The sequence below is a fragment of the Hyperoodon ampullatus genome (assembly GCF_949752795.1).
Source record: "Hyperoodon ampullatus genome assembly, chromosome: 3".
Lineage (NCBI taxonomy): Eukaryota > Metazoa > Chordata > Mammalia > Artiodactyla > Ziphiidae > Hyperoodon > Hyperoodon ampullatus.
The window spans coordinates 96922448-96947832 of NC_136916.1; the positions used below are offsets into that span (position 1 = coordinate 96922448).

Sequence of the window (25385 nt, forward strand, 5' to 3'; positions counted from 1 at the left end):
TACGTGGGCCTCTCACTGTTGTGGCCTCTCCCGTTGCGGAGCACAGGCTCCGGACGCGCAGGCTCAGCGGCCATGGCTCACGGGCCCAGCCACTCCGCGGCATGTGGGATCCTCCCGGACCAGAGCACGAACCCACGTCCCCTGCATCGGCAGGCGGACTCTCAACCACTGCGCCACCAGGGAAGCCCCAGGATTTTTGGGTTTTAACCTCTGTTATGTTCTCAGTATTGCTTAGCAATTTCTCTTACGTTCTCCAAAGTGGCTCTTCCTAATTGTTACTGTGTATTTAACCTCCCATCCTCTTATGCAAGTCCTTTACCCTGGCAGTCTTAGGGTTCAGAGAAAATGCACCAACTGGTTCGGAGTCCCTTCCAAATTCTTGCTTTCTGTCTCCAAATTGCACTCTGACTGTGCTCCTCTACCCTCCTCCCTCTTCCCTTAGAGGGAGGGTAGGTGCTCTTCTTCTCCAAAGCCAAAGTCAATAATGTCCCATCCCCTTCACTCTACTCCTGCCTCCTGATCCATCAATCTTTCTGTCTCTTACCTAGAGCTTCATCTCTCTTGTCTCCTCTGGGTCCTTCCCTTCAGCTAACCAGGCTTAAATGTTCTGGCCCTAAAACAGAATCAAAGAGCCATCAAACCAACAAAATATACAAATAAAACCTCCTCCCTCGGTTCGTCACCCTACTCCCAAACAGGTACCATTCGGTTTCCCTCCTCTCCTTAAAGGTCAGACTTCTTGAGAGAATAGTCCACACCTACTAGTGCTACTTGGTCAACTTCCATTTACTTCCCAACCGTATTTTCTCCTATCACACTACAGAAACTATTTCATCAGTGGTCCTCCTAAATTCTAAATCTAGTGACATCCTCCCAATTTTCATCCTATTTGATATCTCTGTCGCATCTGACACAGTTGACCACTCATAGAATAGTTACCTTTTTTTTTTTTTTTACTGGATTCATTATTTCCTGCTGGTTCTCCTCTCCCCCTCCTTATTTCCCATGGTTGAAACCTGTTTCTTCTTTTGTATATTTTCGCTATCTTGGTTAATGGTTTCATCATCCACCCAGTCTTTGTGATGGCAAATTGTATGTGTCATTTTGACTGGATCACAGGATGCCCAGATGTCTGGTTAAACATTATTTCTGGGTGTATCTGTGAGGGTGTTTCTGGAAGAGACTAGCATTTGAATTAGTAGACTGAGTGAAGTGAATACTGTCCTGATTGTGGGTGGGCATCATCCAATCCTTTGAAGGCTTGAATAGAACTAAAATGTAGAGGGGGGAGGGATTTGCCCTCTCTCTGCCTGACCGAGTTGGGACATTGATCTCCTCTGGCCCTCAGTAATAATTATTTTATTTATTCTAATTATCTTTAGTTGTTTGCTTTGAGTCTTGTTAGTTTATGATCACCTGGAAATAATATTAATTTTCAACACTTATTCCTATTCTGAGAACTTTATAAGGACATAGTGTTGAAATTTATTCAATGTATTTCAATATCTATTTAAAGTATTGTAAAGCTTTTTCTTCTTGACAAACTTAATTAATGTTTCAAAATTAATAGATTTAAATACCAAATTAGTCTTTTATTCCTAGGTTAATGTATTTCTTGGTTATGGGGGATTATTATTTTAATTTAGTACCAGATTTGAATGGCTGAATTTATTCAGAATTTTTGCATCTGTATTTATAAGTGAAATTAGCTGTGTGTATGTGTGTGTGTGTGCGCGTGTGCGCCCATGTGCATATATGTCATGGTGTAGCAGGTAGAGATGGGGTTGGTGGTGGTTGTGTGTATGTTTTGTCAGTCTGTGTTAGCTTCATAAAATGAATGGGGCTAGCTGTCCATTTATTTCTAAGCTTTGAAACAGTTTATATAACATGGGGATTATCTGTTCCCCCCAAATTTGAAAGATTTCACTGGAAAAGCCATCTGGTTCAAATAATTTCTTGGAGGCGATTCTCTGATTCTTTTCTCAGCTTCTTTCACATTTACTATTGTATTACAGTTTACTAGTCTTCTGGAGTCAATTTTGGCAATATGTCCATGTCATTGAGATTTTAAAGTATCCATTGCACTGAGATTTAAAATTTTACTAATAAAACTTCATATAGCATTCAAAAATGACAATTCTCCTTCTTATTGTTTATATGTCCCATTTCTTATTTCTAATTTTGTTAATTGTTTGTTTCTCTTTTTAATCTGGAATTTTTGTAAAGTTAATTTTTAATTTTAGCACAGTTTTAGATTTACAGGAAAAATGTGAAGAAAGTACAGAGATTTTCCATATACCTACAATGAGTTTCCCTTTTATTAAGATTAATATGGTACATTTGTTACAATTAATGAACCAATATTGATACATTATTATTAACTAAAGTCCATACTTTATTCAGGCTTTTAGTTTTTACCTCATGTTCTTTTCCTGTTCCAAGATCCCATCCAGTATACCACATTACGTTTACTCATGTCTCCTTAAGCTACTCTTGGCTACGCACTTTCTCAGACTTCCCTTGTCTTTGATGACCTTGGCAGTTTTGAGGAGTACTGGTCAGGTATTTTGTAGAATTTCCAGCAGTTATGACTTATGTCATGGTTTTCACATGATTAGATTTGTATTGTATGTTCTTGGGAGGAAGACCATAGAGTTAAAGTGCCATTTTCATTACATCCCATCATACTATCAATATAACTTATCACTGTTGATGTTAACTTTGATCACCTGGCTGAGGAAGTATTTGTCAGGTTTCTCCACTGTAAATTTTCTCAATAGTTCACCTTTTCCATACTGTCTTCTTCAGAAGAAAGTTACTATGCGCAGCCCATACTTAAGGAGTGGGGAGTTATGCATCACTTCCTTGATGGCAGAGCATTTACATAAGTTATTGTGAATTATTCTTTATTTTTATTTTTAAATTTTATTTATTTATTTTAAAAATTTGGCTGCTCTGGGTCTTTGTTGTGGCTCGTGGGCTTCTCTAGCTGTGGCGCGGTCTCAGTAGTTGTGGTGCGCAGGCTTAGTTGCCCCGCGGCGTGTGGGATCTTAGTTCCCCGACCAGGGATTGAACCCCTGTCCCCTGCATTGGAAGGCAGATTCTTAACCACTGGACCACCAGGGCAGTCCCATTGTGAATTATTCTGCATGGGAGATTCATCTAGTCTCCTTATTTATTTATTTCACCATTGACTTGTGGATATTTGTTTACACTTTGGATTATTTTATTGCTCAAAATTTTACAGCTTTGACCATTGGGAGCTTGTTCAGTTGGCTCTTGTGTCCTTTTGTCATATTTCCTCCATTGTGAGTTTTATTTTGCTGTTGCTGTGAGCACTTCCTCACTTTCTGGCTTCAGACTCATCTTCTATGTTTCTTACCTGAGTCCTAGAATCAGCCGTTTCTCCAGTCAGCTGGTTCCACTTATTGGAGAATGATACTAGAAACCAGATCTGGATGCTAGGTGTGCTTGCTGTTATTGGGGAGTTGTTAACTCGAGGCCTTCTGAGAAAGGAAGTATTTGCGTGTATGCTAACCTGTTACACACTTACCTATAAATATTTCTTTGTGTAACCATCTGTATCTGTATTAGGTTAAACATAGGTTCATACTTATGTCTCTGACTTTATTACCCCATGGATCATTCTAGCCTTTTCTCTTGCTTATCTATAACCACCACTCCAACAGTGAAACACCTGGCTCTCATCAAAGGCCATCCATTTACTCAATTGTTCAATTCTACTGTATGTGTGTAGTGATATCAGAATTGTTGACCTGTACTCCACAGGACATAACCTCATCAACTGGAGTACAGAGCTCACATGCAGTTTCTGTTGCCTTTAGTCTTGCAAACTCTACTCATTTCCACAGTTACTTAAAGTGAGCATTTTTCCCTTCACCCCCTCCAGTGAAATTATTTCATACATTGATAACACAGATTGTTTTATCAAATTCTGTATTTTTTTTTTTTTTTTGGTACGTGGGCCTCTCACTGTTGTGGCCTCTCCCGTTGCAGAGCACAGGCTCCGGACGCACAGGCTCAGTGGCCATGGCTCACGGGCCCAGCCGCTCCGTGGCATGTGGGATCTTCCTGGACCGGGCACGAACCCGTGTCCCCTGCATCGGCAGGCAGACTCTCAACCACTGTGCCACCAGGGAAGCCCTCAAATTCTGTATTTTATCCTGGGATTCTGTGATGTCCTAAATAATCTTTTGAAAATTGCATACATTAAGGTTCACTCTCTGTGCTGTGAAGTTATAGGTTTCCAAAAATGTATAGTGTCGTGTAACCACTGTTACGGTATAATACAGAATAGTTTTACCACACTTAAAGATCCCCTGTGTGGATGAATGGATAAAGATGTGGCACATACATACAATGGAATATTACTCAGCCATAAAAAGAAATGAAATTGAGTTATCTGTAGTGAGGTGGATGGATCTAGAGTCTGTCATACAGAGTGAAGTAAGTCAGAAAGAGAAAAACAAACACTGTATACTAACACATATATATGGAATCTAAAAAAAAAAGAAAGAATGGTCATGAAGAACCTAGGGGCAGGGAATAAAGACGCAGATCTACTAGAGAATGGACTTGAGGACACAGGGAGGGGGAAGGGTAAGCTGGGACAAAGTGAGAGAGTGACATGGACATATGGACGCTACCAAATGTAAAACAGATAGCTAGTGGAAAGCAGCCACATAGCACAGGGAGATCAGCTTGGTGCTTTGTGACCACCTAGAGGGGTGGGATAGGGAGGGTGAGAGGGAGGGAGATGCAAGAGGGAAGAGATAGGGGGATATATGTATATGTATAGCTGACTCACTTTGTTATAAAGCAGAAACTAACACACCATTGTAAAGCAATTATACTCCAATAAAGATGTTAAAACAAACAAAACAAACAAAGGTCCCCTATGTGAATCGCCATTCAACTCTCCCTTCTTCCCCCAAACCTCTAGCCACCACCGATTTTTTTACTGTCTCTCTAGTTTTGCCTTTTCCAAATGTTGTATAATTGGAATCATTCCGTATGTAGCCTTTTTCAGAGTGGGTTTTTTAACTTAGCAATATACAGTTAAGATTCATCCATGTCTTTTTGTGACTTGATGGCTGATTTCTTTTTGTCACTAAATATTTTTCTATGGATGTACCACTGTTTGTTTTTCCCTTCATCTATTGAAAGATATCTTGATTGCTTCCAGTTTTTTGTTTTTTTTTTTTTGTGGTACACGGGCCTCTCACTGTTGTGGCCTCCCGTTGCGGAGCACAGGCTCCGGGCGCACAGGCTCTGCGGCCATGGCTCACGGGCCTAGCTGCTCTGCGGCATGTGGGATCTTCCCGGACCGGGGCATGAACCGGTGTCCCCTGCATCGGCAGGCAGACTCTCAGCCACTGCGCCACCAGGGAAGCCCTGCTTCCAGTTTTTGATGATTACGAATAAAGCTGCTTTAAACATTAGTGTGCAGATTTTGGTGTGGACATAAAATTTCCATTTTGGGGGTAAATATGTAGGAACAGGATTGCTGGATCATACAATAAGTGTTTAACTTTGTAAGAAACTGCCTGTCTCCCAAAATGGCTGTACCATTTCATATTCCCACCAGCAAAAATGAAAGTTCCTATTGTTCTGCATCCTTGCCAGCAATTGGTATTGTCAGATTTTTGGATTTTAGCCATTCTAATAGGTATATATTGATATCTCATTGTTTTAATTTGCCTTTACATTTCCCTAATGACAAAGGATGTTGAGTATCTTTTCAGGTGCTTGTTTGTCATATATATATTTTCTTTACTGAGTTGTCTGTTTAGATCTTTTGCCCATTTAAAAAAATTGGATTGGTTGTTTTCTTGTTGAGTTTTAAGAGTTCTTTGTATATTTTGGATACAACTCCTTTATCAGATATGTGTTTTGCAAATATTTTCTCCCAGCCTGTGGCTTGTAATTTCCTTCTCTTAACAGTATCTTTTGCAGAGCAGATGTTTTAAATTTTAATAAGCTTAACTTACCAATTTTTTCTTTCATGGATCATGTTTGTGGTGTTTTATACAAAAACTTATCACTAAATTGAAGCTCATATAGATTTTTATCCTGTGTTTTCTTTTAGAAGTTTTATAGTTTTGCATTTTACATTTAGGTTTATAATCCAGTTTGATTTAACTTTTGTGAAAAGTATAAGGTCTGTATCTATGTTCTTCTTTTTTTATTTTTATTTTTTGCATATGGACATCCAATTGTTCCAGCACCATTTGTTTAAGAGATTATCCTCTCTCTATTCAACTGTTTTGCTCTTTTGCTAAAGATTAGTTGACTATATTTTTGCAGGTCTATTTCTGAACCCTCTATTCTGTTGCATTGATCTATGTGGCTCTTCTTTTGCCAATACCATGCTATCTTGATTACAGTGAGTGTTTTCTCTTTTTAAAATTATACTTGAGGATTTTTCTTTTTATACCTTTGTGAACCAGTTTTGAATTTCTTTGCTAATTCTAGCAATTATCTTTATTTCTTTTCTTGAACTTGTTATTGTTTTCTCTAGCTTCTTCAGTTAAACTAGTTAAGCTCATTTTATTTTCTCTTAAAATATGTGTCTGCTAGGGCTGCCATAAAAAAAATACCACAGACTGGGTGGCTTAAACAGCAGAAACTTATTTTCTTACAGTTTTGGAGGCTAGAAGTCTAAGATCAAGGTATTGGAAAATTCGTTTTTTGGTGAGGTCTCTCTTCCTGGCTTACAGACGGCCACGTTCTCACTGTGTCCTCACATGACCTTTACTCTGTGCACAAGGGAAGAAGAGGAGCGGGGTGAAGATATCTCTGGTGCCTCTTCCTCTTCTTGTAAGGACACCAGTTCTATTGGATTAGTACCCCACCTAATAACCTCATTCAACTTTAATTACCTCCGTAAAATACAGCCACACTGGGGGTTAGGGCTTCAACGTATGAATTTTGGGGGTTACAGTTCAGTCCATAACAATATGATAAAAGCCCCATTGCTATGAATTTGTTTCTGCATATAGATTTAGCTCTGTACTACATTCTTTGGTGTATGGTATCATCATTATTCTCTACAGGTTGTTATTGTACTCTTATTTCTTCATTGACCTTATAGTTAATTAGAAAATGGTGCTTTTCCCTTGTTCTCCAGGGATTTTTTTAAACCCTCTGTTTTAAAAGCCAATGTGGAAATCTATAACACTGTGGGCATTGTTCTGATATTTTGAGTTTATTGAAATTTTCTCTGTAGTCTAATAGGGTGGTTCTTAATTGTAGGGGACATTTGGATGTGTGCATTTTTGGTTGGTGTCATGATGTGCAGTGGGAAGAGGTCTGTTTCTACCTAATCAGGGCAAGTGAGAACTTCTGGTTCTCTTCTATGCCACAGGCCAGCCATGCCATTGTGTGTCATATGTTTCTCTGTGTGTGTGTGTTGGGGTTGGGGGGAGAGAGAGAGGGAGGGAGGAAGAAAGGGTGAATATATTAGGCCCTGTCTTCCTCTAAATATGCCACACTGCCATTGCTGCTTTGGAGCTGTCAGGGGTAGGTGTGGAGCACTGTGTGTGGAGTCTCTTCCCAAGTTCCAGGTATGCAGTGAGGCAGAGCCCATAGGGCTCTGGTTTTCCCATTCTCTTTGGTGATCTCTATCCAACTCCAAGATTTCACCTCCAATGGGATGAGTGCCAGGGAGCAGCCTCATGTGTGTGTCACTTGTGTCTTCTGCAAACTCATCCCCTCTGATGTTCTTCTAGGTCCTTCCCATTGTCTGGGATGGGCTTTCTTCTCTAGGTGGCAGGAAGCAACTTAAATCAATCCTGCAATCTTCCTCTTTTAAGACTCTTGTTAAAAATTGCGCTCAAAACTTTTGAAGATTGTAAAGCACTATAAAATTGAAAGAGTCTTTCATTCAATAAAAAAAAGTTAATAAAATAATTGTGCTCAGTCTTTCAAGGTCTGGCCCTTGGTCTCTCAAGGGAGATTTTTTTTCCCCCCAGATCAATGTTTGTAGTGAGGAAATGTGAAAATTTTCCTATTAACTTCTAATTTTGATATAATTTCAGACTTAAAGTCTGAAAAGTATGAAGAATTCTCAAATACCCTTTACGCAGATTCTCCAAGTGTTAACATTTACCACATCCTCTGTCTTCCTGTCCACAAGAGGACACACAGATGCACACAAATCAGGAAATAAGTATCGATACAATACTATTATCCAATTGACAGGCTTTCTTCATGTTTTGCCAGTTGTCACACTAAAATCCTTTCTAGCAAAAGAATATTCAAGATAATGCATTGCATTTAATTGTCATGTCTCTTTAGTCATTCTTTGTGTTTTATGACATTAGCATTTTGGAAGATTATAGGCCTGTTATTTTGTAGACTGTTGCCCAGTTTGGGTTTGTTTATGTTTCCATATATTGGGTTCAAGTTATGCATTTTTGGCAGAAATCCCACAGAAGTGGTACTGTGTTTTTCTCCATGAATCATATAAGGAAATGCATGATGTTGATTGTTCCGTCACTGATGATGCTAACTTTGATCATTTGGTTAAGGTGGTGTCTGCCAGGTTTCTGCACTGTAAAGTTACCATTTTTCTTTTTGTACTGAATAAGTTATCTCATGGAAGGATACCCTGAGGCTATTATCCTGTTATTCTTCAAACTTTCACCCATGAATTTTATTATCCATTGATGATTCCTACCTGTATCAGTTATTATTATGATGGTTACCAAATGGTTATTTTCTAATTCCATCATTTCTTCTACATTAATTAGAATGTTTTTTTACTCTAAGGAAGAGCTTTCTAATGGAGGACTTTTGGAATTTAGAAAATTCCTTTTCTGTCTCAAGGAGTTGAGCTCCTGCAGTTGAATGTCTGCCTTTTACAACTATTGTGTTTTAAACTCAAGACTGAGCTATGAGGCCTTTGTTCTAGGCTGTACCCATCTTCTGTCTGAGGCAATGACTACCCTGCGACTATGGGTGAAGAGCCACAGGGTCACACGAATGATTTCAGCCTAGGAAAAACCCCTGGGTTTAAAAGCTTCAGTGTCACCTTGCTATAATAGTTTTTAGCATTGCAAATTTTCATATTTTTGTGTCTTTCTAGGTACTTTAGTTTAAAATTGAGTGAAACTGCTATTAAAGAGGAATTATGTGATCAAAAATAAATATATTACCACTTTGGATATGTGATGCAACTTAAACCAATAACAGAATGTTGCCAAATTGCTGACTTGATGAGCCTGCTTTAATGAATATTTTAAGACCCCTAATCGTAGTGGTTGCCAAACAATTAAAGTTTGAAAAGAACTTTAAACCTTTTTGCTTTTTGAGTAGCTTACCCCTCTCCCTGCAAGGCTTATACCACTAATTTGCTAGATTAACTCATCAAAGATTGTACAAGGATTATGGTTGTAATGTCAATCCTGGTGATGCCAGATTATTATGAATTCCAAATTAGGGAATTGGATTGATGAATTTGTTTTTACTGTCAGAAGTTGTATGTTATGAATTTGGTGGTGTTTGTGTGTTAGGGTGAATGTATCTTGCCTGTATTGTCTCCGAGTAGATGCTTGAATCAGGTTTGTTTCAGGGGTAGGTGATGAATCCTGTAATGTCTTCAAGACTTGTCATGTTTTCTTAAGCAAAAACATTTCTGTGCCATAACCTGGCAGATTCTCTCGTATTAAGACAAAATGATATTTATTTATGTTAGCAGTTTCTTGTAAATATACAGTGTCTGAAATAGCTAGTAGAACATGAAACAAATTACATTAAACAAAAAGAGTTAAAAACCACAATTTCCTAATTTCTTTATGGGTATTATCCCAAGAGAATAAATAAAATAAAAGAAAGCTAACTGCTAAGTGTCTCCCCAGTTTTCTCTCTCAAACACATTCTGTCATTTTAATGACTGACCATATATCTGAAATCTTCACCTTGGGGATCTAAAATAAAAAATAAAAACACAAAGTTATGCAGTGTGCACATTCTCCGTATTAAGAATATTAGACTTTGGGTACATTATCTCCAGATAATTAATGTGATATTTTAGTGCGCCCTTGTACATCCTCTTTGCACAGAAGTTCTAGGGAAATTCTGTTGATTATCTTGATTGCTCTGTTTTGAGTGGCTCATGTGTACAAAGATGATTATCATTTCTACCTGAAAGTGACATTGTCTTAAGAAACATGCGTGGAGGGAATTGAGGAATATTGCAGAGAACATTAGATCTTATCTTTTTTAAAACAACTGTTCACATAAACAATTCCTTATTTATTTTGTGTGTATTGAACCTGTGATTTTTAAATCAATAGATCCTTCTTGTTACGAGCACGAAGATACCTTTTTCTCTGTGTTTCACACTCAAGTCCCTCCAGAAGACTATGAAAACTGTATACAGAATGTCAATAAAGGTATGTGATTTTACATACTGTCGCAAGAAGATACTAGCAGTATGTAGAAATATTCACAGATGAAACGATTTGATGTGATTTAATTCAGTGGTGAGTGGAAGTAGGTGAGGTTATAGATGAAACAAGATTGGTCATTATTGAAGTTAGTTGTTGAGGGTTCATTATACCAGTCTTTCTACTTTTGGATTGAAATTTTGTATAATAAAGAGCTAAAGAAGATCTGGGTGCAAGTAATGGAAACCTAGCTTTAAGTGAAAAAGAAAATTTATGGAAAGAATCCTGCTGGTAGACAGCTTCTTTAATTCCCAAGAGCATATCCTGTGGCTAGTCATTGAGAGGGCAATTCAATTCCAAAATCCTAGAGAAGAGACCAACTGATCTGTCTTGGGTTAGGTGCCCACCCTTGGTTCAACCAACTCATCCAACCTAGCAAGGGTTGGGGTCACTATAGGAACATGGCAGCTTCTACCCTGGATCACTACCAGGATGGAGAGGAGAAGAGGACATTTCTAGGGAGATAATTCCTACCAGACAATCTAAGGTTTTCTCCTACAATTTTTTAAAAGTATATTTTAAAGAAACTATTATAAATGTAGACAGAGATGCATTTAATTTGATTTATTTTAATGTTGTATTGTTTAAGAGAATATGAAACTTCAGCTGAATGAATAGACCAACTTATAGACTTAAAAGACTATATACAATTTGGATTATGGGAAAAAGTTATATATTTTATATCTAAGAAGGCCACTCACCAAAGAAGTAACTCATACTTTAACTATTGATAGTTTATTAAAAAAAATCATGTTATTGATTAAAGAATAAAACCCCAATTATAAAGGATAGAAAAGTAAAACTTTTCTTTTGTCTGAAAAGAAATTAAATCCGGAGATCTCACCCTTTTCCTTGTTCTTTTCAGCTAGTGTTATCAAAATTTATTCTTTAATTATTAAATTTGTACTGAATCTTTGATAATAAGCTGTAAATACACCAATTGACTAGCTCCCTTAATCCTTTTTATTGAGGTAACCTCTCCTATAAAACAAAGGTAACTTTTAAGTAAGCCTTGTCTGCATTGAGCTACTGGCTAGTGTTTTTTTCTGTTGGACTTTAATATGGCAATTTATCCTATTTTGTAAGGTGGACTCCATTTGTCATTTAAGAAGACTCTTCTTTATGTGTATTTTTAGAGCTTTAATGAAGGATTCACATAATTTTTTAAAAAATGCTTTAAATGTGACTACAATGAAAACAAGATATTTTATAAAGGGGATAAGAGTCCACAAGTATTTTTCTGACTCTTGTCTTGAGTACTCAGAGTCTGAACAACTCAGAGGCTGACTCAAATCTCTTTTCAAAGGTTGAGAAAAACTGATAAACTGAAATGTGTTTTAGGGGTTTGTGCAGACAGGATGTGGAACATCCAGGACACTTAATGCCCAGACTTTGCTTAAAAGACAGGTTTGAACAAAAAGTTTATTGTTCTGAGAGGGTGATGGCAAATTAATAGAGTAGCGGGTAATGACTCTAGTCTTTAGGGAAAGTTTTATTTCATATGAAGACTAAAATAAAATATATTTTAAAATTCCCATGACATCAGAGATTTCTCCTTTACATATATCACTTGAAGTTCTTTTTGTGTTTCCCATGATTCCAAAGGAATCAGCATAAGAAGATTGATACAAGATAATGAATAACAAAAGAAGTTTTATGAGAACTTCATGGCAAATTATGGGAGCACATTTATCTTTTTAAGATTAAATCTCTGGGGAATTCCCTGGTGGTCCAGTGGTTAGGGCTCTGCGCTTCCATTGCAGGGGGCACGGGTTCGATCCCTGGTCAGGATCCTGAAAGGCGTGTGGCACAGCCAAAAAAAAAAAAAAAAAAAATCTCTGTATGTATTAAGTTTCTGGATCTGGAATTTAGAAGTACGTCTATGTGTGTTTTATTTCTTATATATTCTAATATATGCTTAAGGTAAATTTTTAGCATAATGGACAATTATAATTCTCAAAAATTTTTGAACTTTCTTAATATTAGATTTTACGTATGGTGTGGAAAGAAATGAGTCATTGATCAAAGCAGAAAAGAAACCTTTCTCAAATACAGAAAAGATTGAGCTCAGGGGTAAACACAGCCAGGATTTTATTAAACGAAACATTGAGGTATGTACTTAGAAATTTATTTATTTATTTATTTTTTTTTGCGGGCCTCTCACTGTTGTGGCCTCTCCCGTTGCGGATCACAGGCTCCGGACGCACAGGCTCAGCGGCCATGGCTCACGGGCACAGCCGCTCTGGGGCACGTGGGATCTTCCCAGACCGGGGCACGAACCCGTGTCCCCTGCATCGGCAGGCGGACTCTCAACCACTGCGCCACCAGGGAAGCCCATGTACTTAGAAATTTAGAAGCCAGAATGTGGGATGAAGTGAGCTTCAAGCATGGAAATAGTTCTGTTCATTGTCTTTAAATATTTTTTTGACCATGATGCACGTGTATGTAATTGAAACACTGTATACAACTGATAGAAAAGTTTTATGAGCCAGTACTTAACTTCACTATTTTCTACTCCATCCTATCCTATTCTATCCCATCCTACCCCTTTTAAAATTGCTAGCTGCAACTTACTACATTTGTTTCATTATGCAGAAATGAATCTGGTTCCTGCAGTTGGAAAAACATTTATTTAGAAAATAGTTTTGGACAGTGTTTCCCAGATTTTAAATTGCATATTTAAAATCAATTTTAAAATTGTTTTATTAAAGTAATGAGACTGATTTTATAACTGGTGCATTTAGAAATTTGAATGGAAAATTCTCCTGGCAGAGTTGGAGAGGCCAACTGATTGCCCACTGCCCCTGCCCCTTCCGCCCAACTCCAGCTGAGCTTCCTGGCAGCCCATCACTTGTCTCTTGCTCTGATTAGCTCCCTGATTTAGGGGCTCAACCTTGGTCTTGCAGGCCCTGCGGTCTCACTTGGTTTGTCCTTAAGGCAGACTTAGACTAACTAAGGGCACAGGAACTCCTGTATTAGACCAGAATGAGAATTAATTTATAGCAAGAAATGTAAGTATGGTGGACAGAAGGCTCATGGCAAACCACTCAGGCAGTTAAGTCACTAGAAAGCTACATTGGTGAGTATGAAGTGTTAAGAGGAGAGAGTTAAGTAATTCTTCATAGTTCAAGCCTGATGCTTTTTCCACAATTAACACGTCTTTTCCAGGCAGACTGGATTCATGGGTCAGCCTGCTGCTGTCAGGACTGACCTTTGGGACTCTCGATTTTTCTGTGCTCCATTTTCATATGATCTGAAGGAGACCTTCTCCAGCTTGCTCTGTCTCTTTGTGCTGGCTCATTGTATGTTGATTTAGTGTTTAAGTTTCCAAGAGCAGTAAGGTTTTCCCCATATCCAAGTTCTTGCTGACACAGACAGCCGCTCCACCATATATTTCCCTTTTCCCTTTTAACAATAGTAACTGAATCTTATTTAAACTCCTGATATGATATTCTTGAAATTTAAAAGCAGTTTCATTTAGTGAATATATGCCACATAGGAAGTGGTAAGATTCCTTCCAAATGTCTCAGCAAATATGTTTTTGCATTGATACATATTATATAAAGAGAGGTTTGCAAACTGCCCATGTTTTAATTTTAAATAAAATGTTTGTTGAAGTGGTTGAATATCTTTGCTTGGAGAATGGACCTCTATCAAAAATTTGGCATAAAGTAAAATTACCTAGCAAATGAAAATGCCTAATCTCACAAATTTTACCTTAGTGTTTCTGTATTGTAGAAGCCTCAGGTCCCATTTTTATTTTTCCTGAACTATGAATTCCTTTGAGTATTTAATATTTTCCATTCATACATTCTGTAGTTGGCCAAGAATTCAGGACAACCAGTAGTTATGATTGACAGAGAGAAGAAAAGGCTGGTTGAACTTTTGAAGGACTTGGATAACAGTGATTTGGAGCTGTCCAGTTCTGAGGTAAGTAAACTCTGATATTCCACAAGCTCTACACTTCTTAATTTTTATTTCTTTAATCATGTTATTGACCCATTAGCATAAATTTATAGTAATTTTTCAAATTATGGAGCAATATTTCTGACTTTAAAAAATCCCGTTTTGGGCTTCCCTGGTGGCGCAGTGGTTGAGAGTCCGCCTGCCGATGCAGGGGACACGGGTTCGTGCCCCGGTCCGGGAAGATCCCACATGCCGTGGAGCGGCTGGGCCTGTGAGCCATGGCCGCTGAGCCTGCGCATCTGGAGCCTGTGCTCTGCAACGGCAGAGGCCGCAACAGTGAGAGGCCCACGTACTGCAAAAAAAAAAAAAAAAAAAATCCCGTTTTACAAGTTTATTCTTATCTAAATTTTCCAATTTATTCTTGCTGATTCATTATTGACTCTCCTATGTCATTATAAGAGTGACTACAATTGGCTTTCACAATAATAACCTCTGCCTGTGATGTGATGGGCTTGGTCATTGATGACATACAATTGTGTTTCTCTGGATCCTTTTATTTTGGACATTTCTTATTATCCCTAAACTGGTTCCATGATATTTTAGTGTAGTCTTCAGTAATCCTGAAGAGCACCATCCTGCTCCTGCCCAGGTCCACTGGGCATCTAGTTCCCTGAAGAGTCTGGGGCGAGCACAGACTGAGTCTAAGGAGGGGAAAAGCATGAATCCAGGGTGTGAATGTGGGTATTTATAGGGCCCAGACAGGTCACATAAGGAGTGTAGTGGCTCAGTGTTTGTTCTTGTTTGCATACTAAACTTATAGCCGTATTCTTTTTATTTATTTATTTATTTATTAAAGTTATTTCTGAGATATACATTTTAAAGTAATAACTAGAATTATTACTTATAACATTATATGAGAACATATAAGATTTTTAGAAATTTCATGTAATGTGTGAAACATTTATATTAACATACTTCCATACAAATAACCAAAAGAAAGTTTAGTATTAGTTGTTTTTTTTGTTTTTTTGTTTTTTTATACTGCAGGTTCTTATTAGTCATCAATTTTATAAACTTCAGTGTACACATGTCAATTACAATCGCCCAATTCAGCACACCACCATCCCCGCCCCACCGCGGTTTTCCTCCCTTGGTGTCCATACGTTTGTTCTCTACATCTTTGTCTCTTTCTGCCCTGCAAACTGGTTCATCTGTACCATTTTTCTAGGTTCCACATACATACGTTAATATACGATATTTGTTTTTCTCTTTCTGACTTACTTCACTCTGTATGACAGTCTCTAGGTCCATCCACATCTCAACAAATGACTCAATTTCGTTCCTTTTTATGGCTGAGTAATATTCCATTGTATATATGTACCACAACTTCTATATCCATTCATCTGTCGATGGGCATTTAGGTTGCTTCCATGACCTGGCTATTGTAATATTCTTACTTCTACAAAGAAATACATTCTCCTGTGTGCCTTGAAGCTCTTAGCCTTGTTGTCTAGTTTTTAGTCCCCTATGTTTAATAGAGATGATGTGGTAAATGCTGCTGGCACCCTGCCCAGATCCCTTTTACCTGGCACATGTGTGCATCCATCCCCCTGCCCTGTGCCAAGGGTGCACAGCTGCCTCCTTCCCTGGAGAATTGCCCTGGGCTAAAGGGGAGCTGACCATCCCAGGACAGCAGCCCCCGCCTCCCCTCACATCCCCTCACCTTGAGATGGGATTAGCTGTGCCCTGTAGTTTGTCCTCCACCTCTTCCCCAGGGGTCACCCAGTCTTCAGCTGAGACCACATCCTCGCCTAGCTTTGTTCCCTTGTCCTAGCCTGCTCCCCTCACACCCCTAATCCTGAAAGCATCCCCCCACTAAGTCACTTAAACAAGAATCTCTGCCTCAGGTTCCAGATCTAGGGAACCCAGCCTAAGACATGTAGGTTCAGAGGGTACTTTTTGCTCTGGGTAAAAAGCAGAGCATGTGCAGCAGTATCTGTAGCCAGTGGGGGAGAGCGTGCCAGTCCGTGGCTGCTGCTGCATGGAAATCCTGCCCAGGGCTGCCTGGATCCTCCAGTTTGTCAAGAGAAGCTAGAAATTCAGATAAAAAGAAAAAAAATAACAGTTCTCCATCATTCCCACTCCAGGAAAGGCCAGTGTTGTACTGGTATATATTCCTCCAGGTTATGTATTCACAGCTGACACTGTGGTCTGTAGAAATGGAGTCTCCAGACACTGCAGGTGGTAGCAGAGAGTGGTTGTGTGTTCTGGTTTTGGCAGTCTGTTGTCACCCAGGCTACAACGCAGGATCCATCATTTCTCAGTTCTGTCACCTTGGGAAGTTATTTCTCTTCACCTCAGTTTCCCCCTAGTTCTGGAGAGAAATCTGAAGTGGTCTCACTGGCCTAGAATCAGTGTTGGCAGGGGGCTGCATTCTTCTCTGGAGGTCCTTCAATAATTAATGTCTTTAAAATCTTATATCTTGACAGGATCTTGGTATGCTTTTATTTCCCTCTTCTCCCCTTTCCTCTCCTGCAGAATGTATTGAAATCACCTGGAATTTTAGTTCCAGGATGTTAGAAGTTTTTCCCTTTATTTAATAAATAAATAAATAAATAAATAAATTTATTTATGGCTGTGTTGGGTCTTCGTTGCTGCGCGCGGGCTTTCTCTAGCTGTGGTGAACGGGAGCTACTCTTTGTTGGGGTGCACGGGCTTCTCATTGTGGTGGCTTCTCTTGTTGTGGAGCATGGGCTCTAGGCGCACGGGCTTCAGTAGTTGTGGCACGTGGGCTCAGTAGTTGTAGCTCGTGGGCTCTAGAGCTCAGGCTCAGCAGCTGTGGTGCATGGGCTTAGTTGCTCCATGGCATGTGGGATCCTCCCGGGCCAGGGCTCGAACCTGTGTCCCTTGCATTGGCAGGCAGATTCCTAACCACTGCACCACCAGGGAAGCCCAGAAGTGTTTCCTTTTTTTTTTTTTTTTGCGATATGCGGGCCTCTCCTGTTGCGGAGCACAGGCTCCGGATGCGCAGGCTCAGCGGCCATGGCTCACGGCCCAGCCGCTCCGCGGCATGTGGAATCTTCCCAGACTGGGACACGAACCCGTGTCCCCTGCATCGGCAGGCGGATTCTCAACCACTGCGCCACCAGGGAAGCCCACTATTGTTTTTAAACTAATATTTGCTGAGAGTTCTTTCTGTAAGTCCTCTGAGGAGAAAGTGTCCTTTCTTATTACCTGATGTGGGAGATAGACATTTTATACGGAGATTCTATGAAGCCATATAGGTGGTGGCACATGTTGGAATAGAGATGTAGTGGAGGAAGATGTGAATGTGGCAGGAAGCATTTAGGAACACTTTGAGGAAGGGACCGATCTACTGTTTTCTCAAACTGTACAAAACTTCTTGCCATGCTTCACATTTGCTGTAGTCTTTCAAGCGTCTGTGTGCTCATTTCTTTTTGGAGTGCCCTGCCACTTCGTCTCTGACTGATCCAACCTAAAGAGGATGACTAACATGATAATTATGTTTGAATTCCACAGAACTCATGCCCGCTGGTTGTTCCTTACAGTGGTATGTTTGACCGTATGGATGTAATATTCTCTTAAATTTCTCTAGGATAGGTAGAATTTTTAAAAGATTTCCTCCTAGGTAGGGAACTCACACTTGCAACTAATGGCTCTCCCCAACGCTGGAAGCCTTTACTGTCACCCTTCCCAACAAAATGTATTTTGCATCAGATGTTAAATTACTCACGTCTAAATCAATATTGAATGGGTGAGTCTGATTGAGGACCCTCATTACTGGTGTGAACCCTAGCTGTAAAGCAGGGTGGTGCAGAGCATTTCTTGGGTTCTGTCTTAGGGAGACAAGACCCCTACACATTGCAAGTCTAGACACACACATACCATCTACTACATGTTACACATAATTTCCTTCTGTAACAGCATAGAGCATGAAACATTTAAATTTCTGTTGAGTTTAATCTGCCATGTTCTTTTACCTCCAGTGTCATTAAAAAAGAATTCCATTCAAACAAGAATTTAAAATTTATTAACCAATATTTAGTCATTGATTCCATAGCTTTTTTTTTTTCATCTGATTCTTTTTTTCTCTTTTAGGTCATACAGTATTTATATCACTTTTATTTAGGAAAACTTAATCAGAGTTTCTTATTTGTGAGTAGTTAAGTATTTTTTTTAATAATTATGTATAACTTTCATATGCCAACTTGCAATTATATTTAAAATGTTTATTACTGTATCATATCCTTATATGGATATAGTGTAGTCTCACTTTCCCCCTATTTTCAGACATTTGGGCTTTTTGCAGTTACTCTTTTTTGTAAGTAACATGGCAAAAAACATTTTAGTCAGGGTTCTAGGTTGCAAGAAACAGAGGCAGATTTTGGTTAAAAAAACAGAAAACGAATTTATTGGAAGACTTGAGTAGCTCCCAGACACAGTGGGAAGTTTGGAGGACCGGGCTTGTAAACCAGGCAGATACCAAGGTAGGCAGAAAAATGGCCCTAGAAACTCCTGAGAATCAGTCTGGTTCGGGGCTGCACCGAGGCCACCAGACACCCCCCGGTAATGATCAGTGCTGCCACCTTCACTGCTATCAACACTGGATCCTCACTTCTACTGCTGTCACCATCAATCACTTCCCCACTTTCCCTGCATCTTTGAATCTCTCTCTCTCTCTCTCTCTCTCTCTCTCTCTCTCTCTCTCTCTCGCGCTCAAGAGTCAAAGTCCAGGGTGTTCCCTTCTGATTGGCTGAATCTAGGTCATTTGCTTGTCTTCTTGATGCCAGTGGGTAGGGAGAAGGAGTATCTGGTGGGTACCTGTTCCCTAGAGAGACTTATGCAGTATTTGGTTTCACTGAAGCAGAAGGGGAAATTGGATGCTGGGGCCAGGAAGAGACAGTGTAAGTCTTTCTGTGTAAGTTTTTGCATGTACTTCTTCTGGTTACCACTTAGGGTTTGATCCCTGGTATTAGAGTCATGAAACCAAAGTGTGTGTTGCCCTCCATCTGCCCCTTTATTCTTAGTGTTCTTCATGATTCTTCTGTCCTTGTGCTACATGCTTCCCTTTGTGACCTCACCCATTCCCATGATCTAAGGGTTTGAACCATTGTAGAATTATGGGTGAGTCCAAAACACTTATTTCCAATCCAGGTCTCTATCTTGAACTTCAGACAAACATATTTAACTACCTAACATAATCTCTGGATATCCTAGGGACATCTGTGAATATCAGAAGGCCCCAAACAATTCATCATCATCATTTTCCTCCTCAAACCTACCACGTCTCTGATATTCCCTAGTTTGGTCCTTATGACCACCATCCCCCTAGCTGATAAAATCAGGAATTTGGTTTTTATCCTTGATCCTTACTCCTCCCTTCATTCTTCCATCAAATTGTCTCCAGATTCTGTAAACTCTGCTTCCTAAGTTTCTCTGGAATTGGTCCTGTGTGCTTCATTCCCAGGAAACATTCCGAGTTCAGGCGCTCATCACTTTTCTTGTAGGTTACGGCTTTTGCTTCTTAACTGGATTTTCTGCCTCCAGTCCCACCCTCACCTGCTCCAGTTTTAAAGTGCACAGCCGATTGTGTTGTTTCTCTAAGATGCTACTAAGATTATTTCCTTTAGGAAGCATTCTCCAAACATGTTTTCTCCTTGCCCCTTCCTGTTAACAGAGGTTAGTTGACCCTCCCTGTTCTCCATGGAGCCCTGGGCTTACCAGCACTTTTCACACCTTGTTAAAATCTTTGCTGTCAAGAGACTCAGAACTCCTGAGGGCAGGACCGTGTGAGATTCATATTGAACCACCAGTGCCCAATGTAATGCCTCCCCATAGGAGGCACTCAGTACAAGGTTTTTGAATGAATGTTAAGAATGGCTTTTAACCCGTTAAGAAACTAATGTTAGTTCAATAACGAGTTAGATGAACAGTTTTTTTTTTTCAAATATTTATTTATTTGGCTGCATCGTGTCTAAGTTGTGGCACGCAGGATCTTTAGTTGCGGCGTGTGGGATCTAGCTCCCTGACCAGAGATCGAACCCGGGCCCCCTGCATTGGGGGTATGGAGTCTTAGCCACAGGACCACCAGGGAAGTCCCTAGATGACCAGTTATGATCATGAAACCCAAACAACCGAGTCTATGTTACTTTTCAGGGACAAATTTTGAAAATAACATCTCTGTTATAGGGTAAACATGATTTCTTCCTTATTCAACATGTCACAGACCACTTTTTTCAGAGTGGAGAAATGAGAATGTTATGAGACCCAGACTGTGAGGCTAAGAGAGTTATTCCATAGGGTAGAACGGCCACAAAATGTAAGCAGATACTTTACACAGAGTTGGCAGATAATGAAACCTTAAACTATTTAATTTTTTTGCTTGCACTATCCCAAGTTAATTCTGATTTTTTAATATTTGTTTTTTTTTTATTTGTTTTTGTGAGGAGCACTGATGTAGCGGTCTGAAAGGTATATTTTGGAAAAAAAATGTAGCATAAGAATGAACTGGTGATCCTTGTTTCCTTTTAGGGAGATCAGTCTGGCTGGCTGGTCCCGGGAGAAGGATACACACCTGCAGTCACCCAGCATGAGCAGCTTGCTAAAATTGATAAAAAACTCCAAGAACTTTCTGCCATTTATTCAACAATTTCCAGCTCTTCTCCAAGACCTGAACATCAGAATGATGAGGTATGTTTAACTCTAGCGCCCATAGGCTGTTCAGGTTTATGTGTGCTAAAGCTAGTTCACATAATATGACAATCTGCTTGTTAACTAAAGAGGTTTCTTCCCAGTTGCCTTTTACGTGACTGCAACTGCAGTGATAGTGATTTCTACAACAGTGTCTATTTTCCTTTGCCAGTTTCTACTTTCTGTTCATTTTTTTTTTCAGTTGGTAATTTGCTGAGATGGGGTGAAATATTTATTTTAATATTGTTATATCTTTATGATATAAGCTAATTTTTGATCATGATCAGGAGAGAGGAGAGGGAAGAGAATAGATACAGCACCTTAATCCTTGAGAGCTTTACTTCTTTTTGTTCCTTTGGTTCTAGGTGTTAGCAGTGGCAGTCACCTGTCCCTTACTCTGGCACATTCTTCTAGCTCCTTTGATTTACCAGCAAGCAGTGAAGCTCACTCTGTTGATAACTTCTCTCCTGTGAGAATTTTGAAATGAGTATGTTTCCTTTCTTGATAGTTCCCTCAAATATTCTTTTACAAAGCTAACAGAGGGTGAAGAAAAACGGGAGGGTAACCACAGCTTTGGAGCAGTAAAATTCCTGTCTCCCCCTTATATTTCAGAACTTCGTGGGATCTAGTTTGGGGTTGGGTGGTAGTTTTTGCCTTAAGAGAAAATGGCTGGTCTTTTGTTATTCCACTAACCCTCTACCGGTTTTGTAAACATATCACCAAATCATTTTCTGTACAATATTAGATGCATGTGATTTTCCTGGTTTTTAAGAAGATTTAAATAATATCAGTATTCTATAGGTAATAATTCTGCTTTATAGTCAGTCTTTTCTCCAACCTGTCAATTGAAGATTAGGGATCTGGCTTTGGGCCAGTTGAAGCTACTTCAGAGGAAAGGAGCAGTGTTAAGATGTTCCAAAGAAAGTTTGGTCATGATGGAACCTTACAGACCCATCGCAGCTTCCTTAAATTATGTTCCTAAGGGCCAGGCACAGCTGCCTCTGAGCCCTTTACACAGCAATATGGTGGTAGTGGGAACCACTGTTTTCTGGATTGGCATCAGAGTTCTTGGAAGACAGAGAATTGGAATCTCTGTCCCTACCCAAATATACCCCAGGACTTTGACACATCAACAGGTATGCTGCTAGTTTATTTATGTTACTGGGTGCCATTTCCCAAAAGGAGGAAGCCAGGATAGGGGAGTAAAATTGTTCAGGGATATTCTGTGTTCTTTTTGTGTTACAGCTGATTTTTGTTGTTGTTGTTGTTATTGTTGTTAGATATCACGGGTCGCTGAGATCTCAAAGCTGGATAATGGTCCTAAAGATAGAAAATGTCTTTTTCGTGACCATCAAATGTTATTCCTGAAAGAGAGACTGAGAATTTAGAGATTTGTTTAGCCATTAGGACTTCAGATAAAGTATGACTGTGGTCACTGTCATCTCTCTCACATTTTCAGAGTTCACATTTATGGTTTAAATAAAATATTTAAAAAATAATAAAAGGGAAAACCAGTACATTACTTAGTTGTTACATACTGATATTATATATTTTTGTGTGAAACAGTATATTTAGAGAAGAGAGAAAACTGCATTTTGGGACTCTCACTGGCTGCAGAAACAGAAATGTAACATCATAGTTGTTGAAAAGAAATAATTAGTGCTTCTTGTATGCAAAAAAGAGTATATTTTGAGGTTTCATTCAATTTCCTGTTGGCATTTCCTCATTCCTAACTAAAACCAGCATTGCACATTGAATTTTCAAGCCAAAAATGAAAACATGGCAAATTATTTTACGGATATTGTTATTATTATTTTTTAACATCTTTATTGGAGTATAATTGCTTTACAATGGTGTGTTAGTTTCTGCTGTATAACAAAGTGAATCAGCTATACATAAACATATATTCCCATATCTCCTCCCTCTTGCATCTCCCTCCCACCCTCCCTAGGTGGACACAAAGCACCGAACTGATCTCCCTGTGCTATGTGGCTGCTTCCCACTAGCTATCTGTTTTACATTTAGTAGTGTATATATGTCCATGCCACTCTCTCACTTCATCCCAGCTTACCCTTCCCCCTTCCCATATCCTCAAGTCCATTCTCTACATCTGCATCTTTATTTCTGTCCTGACCCTAGGTTCTTCAGAACGATTTTTTTTTTTAGATTCCATAGATTTGTGTTAGCATACGGTATTTGTTTTTTTCTTTCTGACTTACTTCACTCTGTATGACAGACTCTAGATCCACCTACCTCAATACAAATAACTCAATTTCGTTTCTTTTTATGGCTGAGTAATATTCCATTGTGTATATGTGCCACATCTTCTTTATCCATTCATCTGTCAATGAACACTTAGGTTGCTTCTGTATCCTGGCTATTGTAAATAGAGCGGCAGTGAACATTGTGGTACATGACTCTTTTTGAATTATAGTTTTCTCAGGGTATATGCCCCTTAGTGGGATTGCTGGGTTGTATGGTAGTTCTACTTTTAGTTTTTATTCTTTTACATCTTTATTGGGGTATAATTGCTTTACAGTGGTGTGTTAGTTTCTGCTTCATAACAAAGTGAATCAGTTATACATATACATATGTTCCCATATCTCTTCCCTCTTGCGTCTCCCTCCCTCCCACCCTCCCTATCCCACCCCTCTAGGTGGTCACAAAGCACTGAGCTGATCTCCCTGTGCTATGTGGCTACTTCCCACTAGGTATCTATTTTACGTTTGGTAGTGTATATATGTCCATGGCACTCTCTCACTTTGTCACAGATTACCCTTCCCCCTCCCCATATCCTCAAGTCCATTCTCTAGTAGGTCTGTGTCTTTATTCCTGTCTTACCCCTAGGTTCTTCATGACTTTTTTTTTTCTTAAATTCCATATATATGTGTTAGCATATGGTATTTGTCTTTCTCTTTCTGACTTACTGCCCTCTGTATGACAGACTCTAGGTCCATCCACCTCATTACAAATAGCTCAATTTTGTTTCTTTTTATGGCTGAGTAATATTCCATTGTATATATGTGCCTTATCTTCTTTAGCCATTCATCCGATGATGGACACCTAGGTTGTTTCCATCTCCTGCCTATTGTAAATAGAACTGCAATGAGCATTGTGATACATGATTCTTCTTGAATTATGGTTTTCTCAGGGTATACGCCCAGTAGTTGGATTGCTGGGTTGTATGGTAGTTCTATTTTTAGCTTTTTTTTTTTTCGGTATGCGGGCCTCTCACTGTTGTGGCCTCTCCCGTTGTGGAGCACAGGCTCAGCGGCCATGGCTAACGGGCCCAGCTGCTCCGCGGCATGTGGGATCTTCCCAGACCGGGGCACGAAACTGCGTCCCCTGCATCGGCAGGCAGACTCTCAACCACTACGCCACCAGGGAAGCCCTATTTTTAGTTTTTTAAGGAACCTCCATACTGTTCTCCATAGTGGCTGTACCAATTTACATTCCCACCAACAGTGCAAGAGGGTTCCCTTGTCTTCACACCCTCTCCAGCATTTATTGTTTGTAGATTTTTTGATGATGGCCATTCTGGCTAGTGTGAGATGATATCTCATTGTAGTTTTGATTTGCATTTCTCTAGTGATTAATAATGTTGAGCATTCTTTCATGTGTTTGTCGGCAATCTGTATATCTTTGGAGAAATGTCTATTTAAGTTGTCTGCCCATTTTTGGATTGCGGTTTTGTTTTTTTTTTTTTTTGATATTGAGCTGCATGTGCTGCTTGTAAATTTTGGAGGTTATCTTTGTCAGTTGCTTCATTTGCAAATATTTTCTCCCAGTTTGAGGGTTGTCTTTTCATCTTGTTTATAGGTTCCTTTGCTGTGCAAAAGCTTTTAAGTTTCATTAGGTCCCGTTCGTTTATTTTTGTTTTTATTTCCATTTCTCTAGGAGGTGGGTCAAAAAGGATCTTGCTGTGATTTATGTCACAGAGTGTTCTGCCTGAGTATTCCTCTAAGAGTTTGATAGTGTCTGGCCTTACATTTAGGTCCTTAATCCATTTTGAGTTTACTTTTGTGTATGGTGTTAGGGAGTGTTCTAATTTCATTCTTTTACATGTAGTTGTCCAGCTTTCCCAGCACCACTTATTGAAGAGGCTGTCTTTTCTCCATTGTATATTCTTGCCTCCTTTATCAAAGATAAGGTGACCATATGTGTGTGTCTGTTTTTGTGCCGGTACCATACTGTCTTGATTACTGGAGCTTTGTAGTACAGTCTGAAGTCTGGGAGCCTGATTCCTCCAGCTCCGTTTTTCTTTCTCAAGATTGCTTTGGCTATCCAGAGTCTTTT

The 25385-nt window shown here is 39.4% G+C and overlaps 1 protein-coding gene across 1 annotated transcript in view; it reads left to right on the forward strand.

The window, feature by feature from the left end:
- FSIP1 (fibrous sheath interacting protein 1) overlaps positions 1 to 25385 on the forward strand; it is a gene marked incomplete at both ends in the record, with an annotated part of 215831 nt that overhangs the window by 26845 nt on the left and 163601 nt on the right. The window contains 4 exons of the mRNA XM_079699616.1: positions 10320 to 10418; positions 12459 to 12583; positions 14292 to 14402; positions 20931 to 21089. Coding sequence (XP_079555742.1) covers positions 10320 to 10418; positions 12459 to 12583; positions 14292 to 14402; positions 20931 to 21089 — 494 coding nt within the window. The remainder of the gene's footprint in view (positions 1 to 10319; positions 10419 to 12458; positions 12584 to 14291; positions 14403 to 20930; positions 21090 to 25385) is intronic.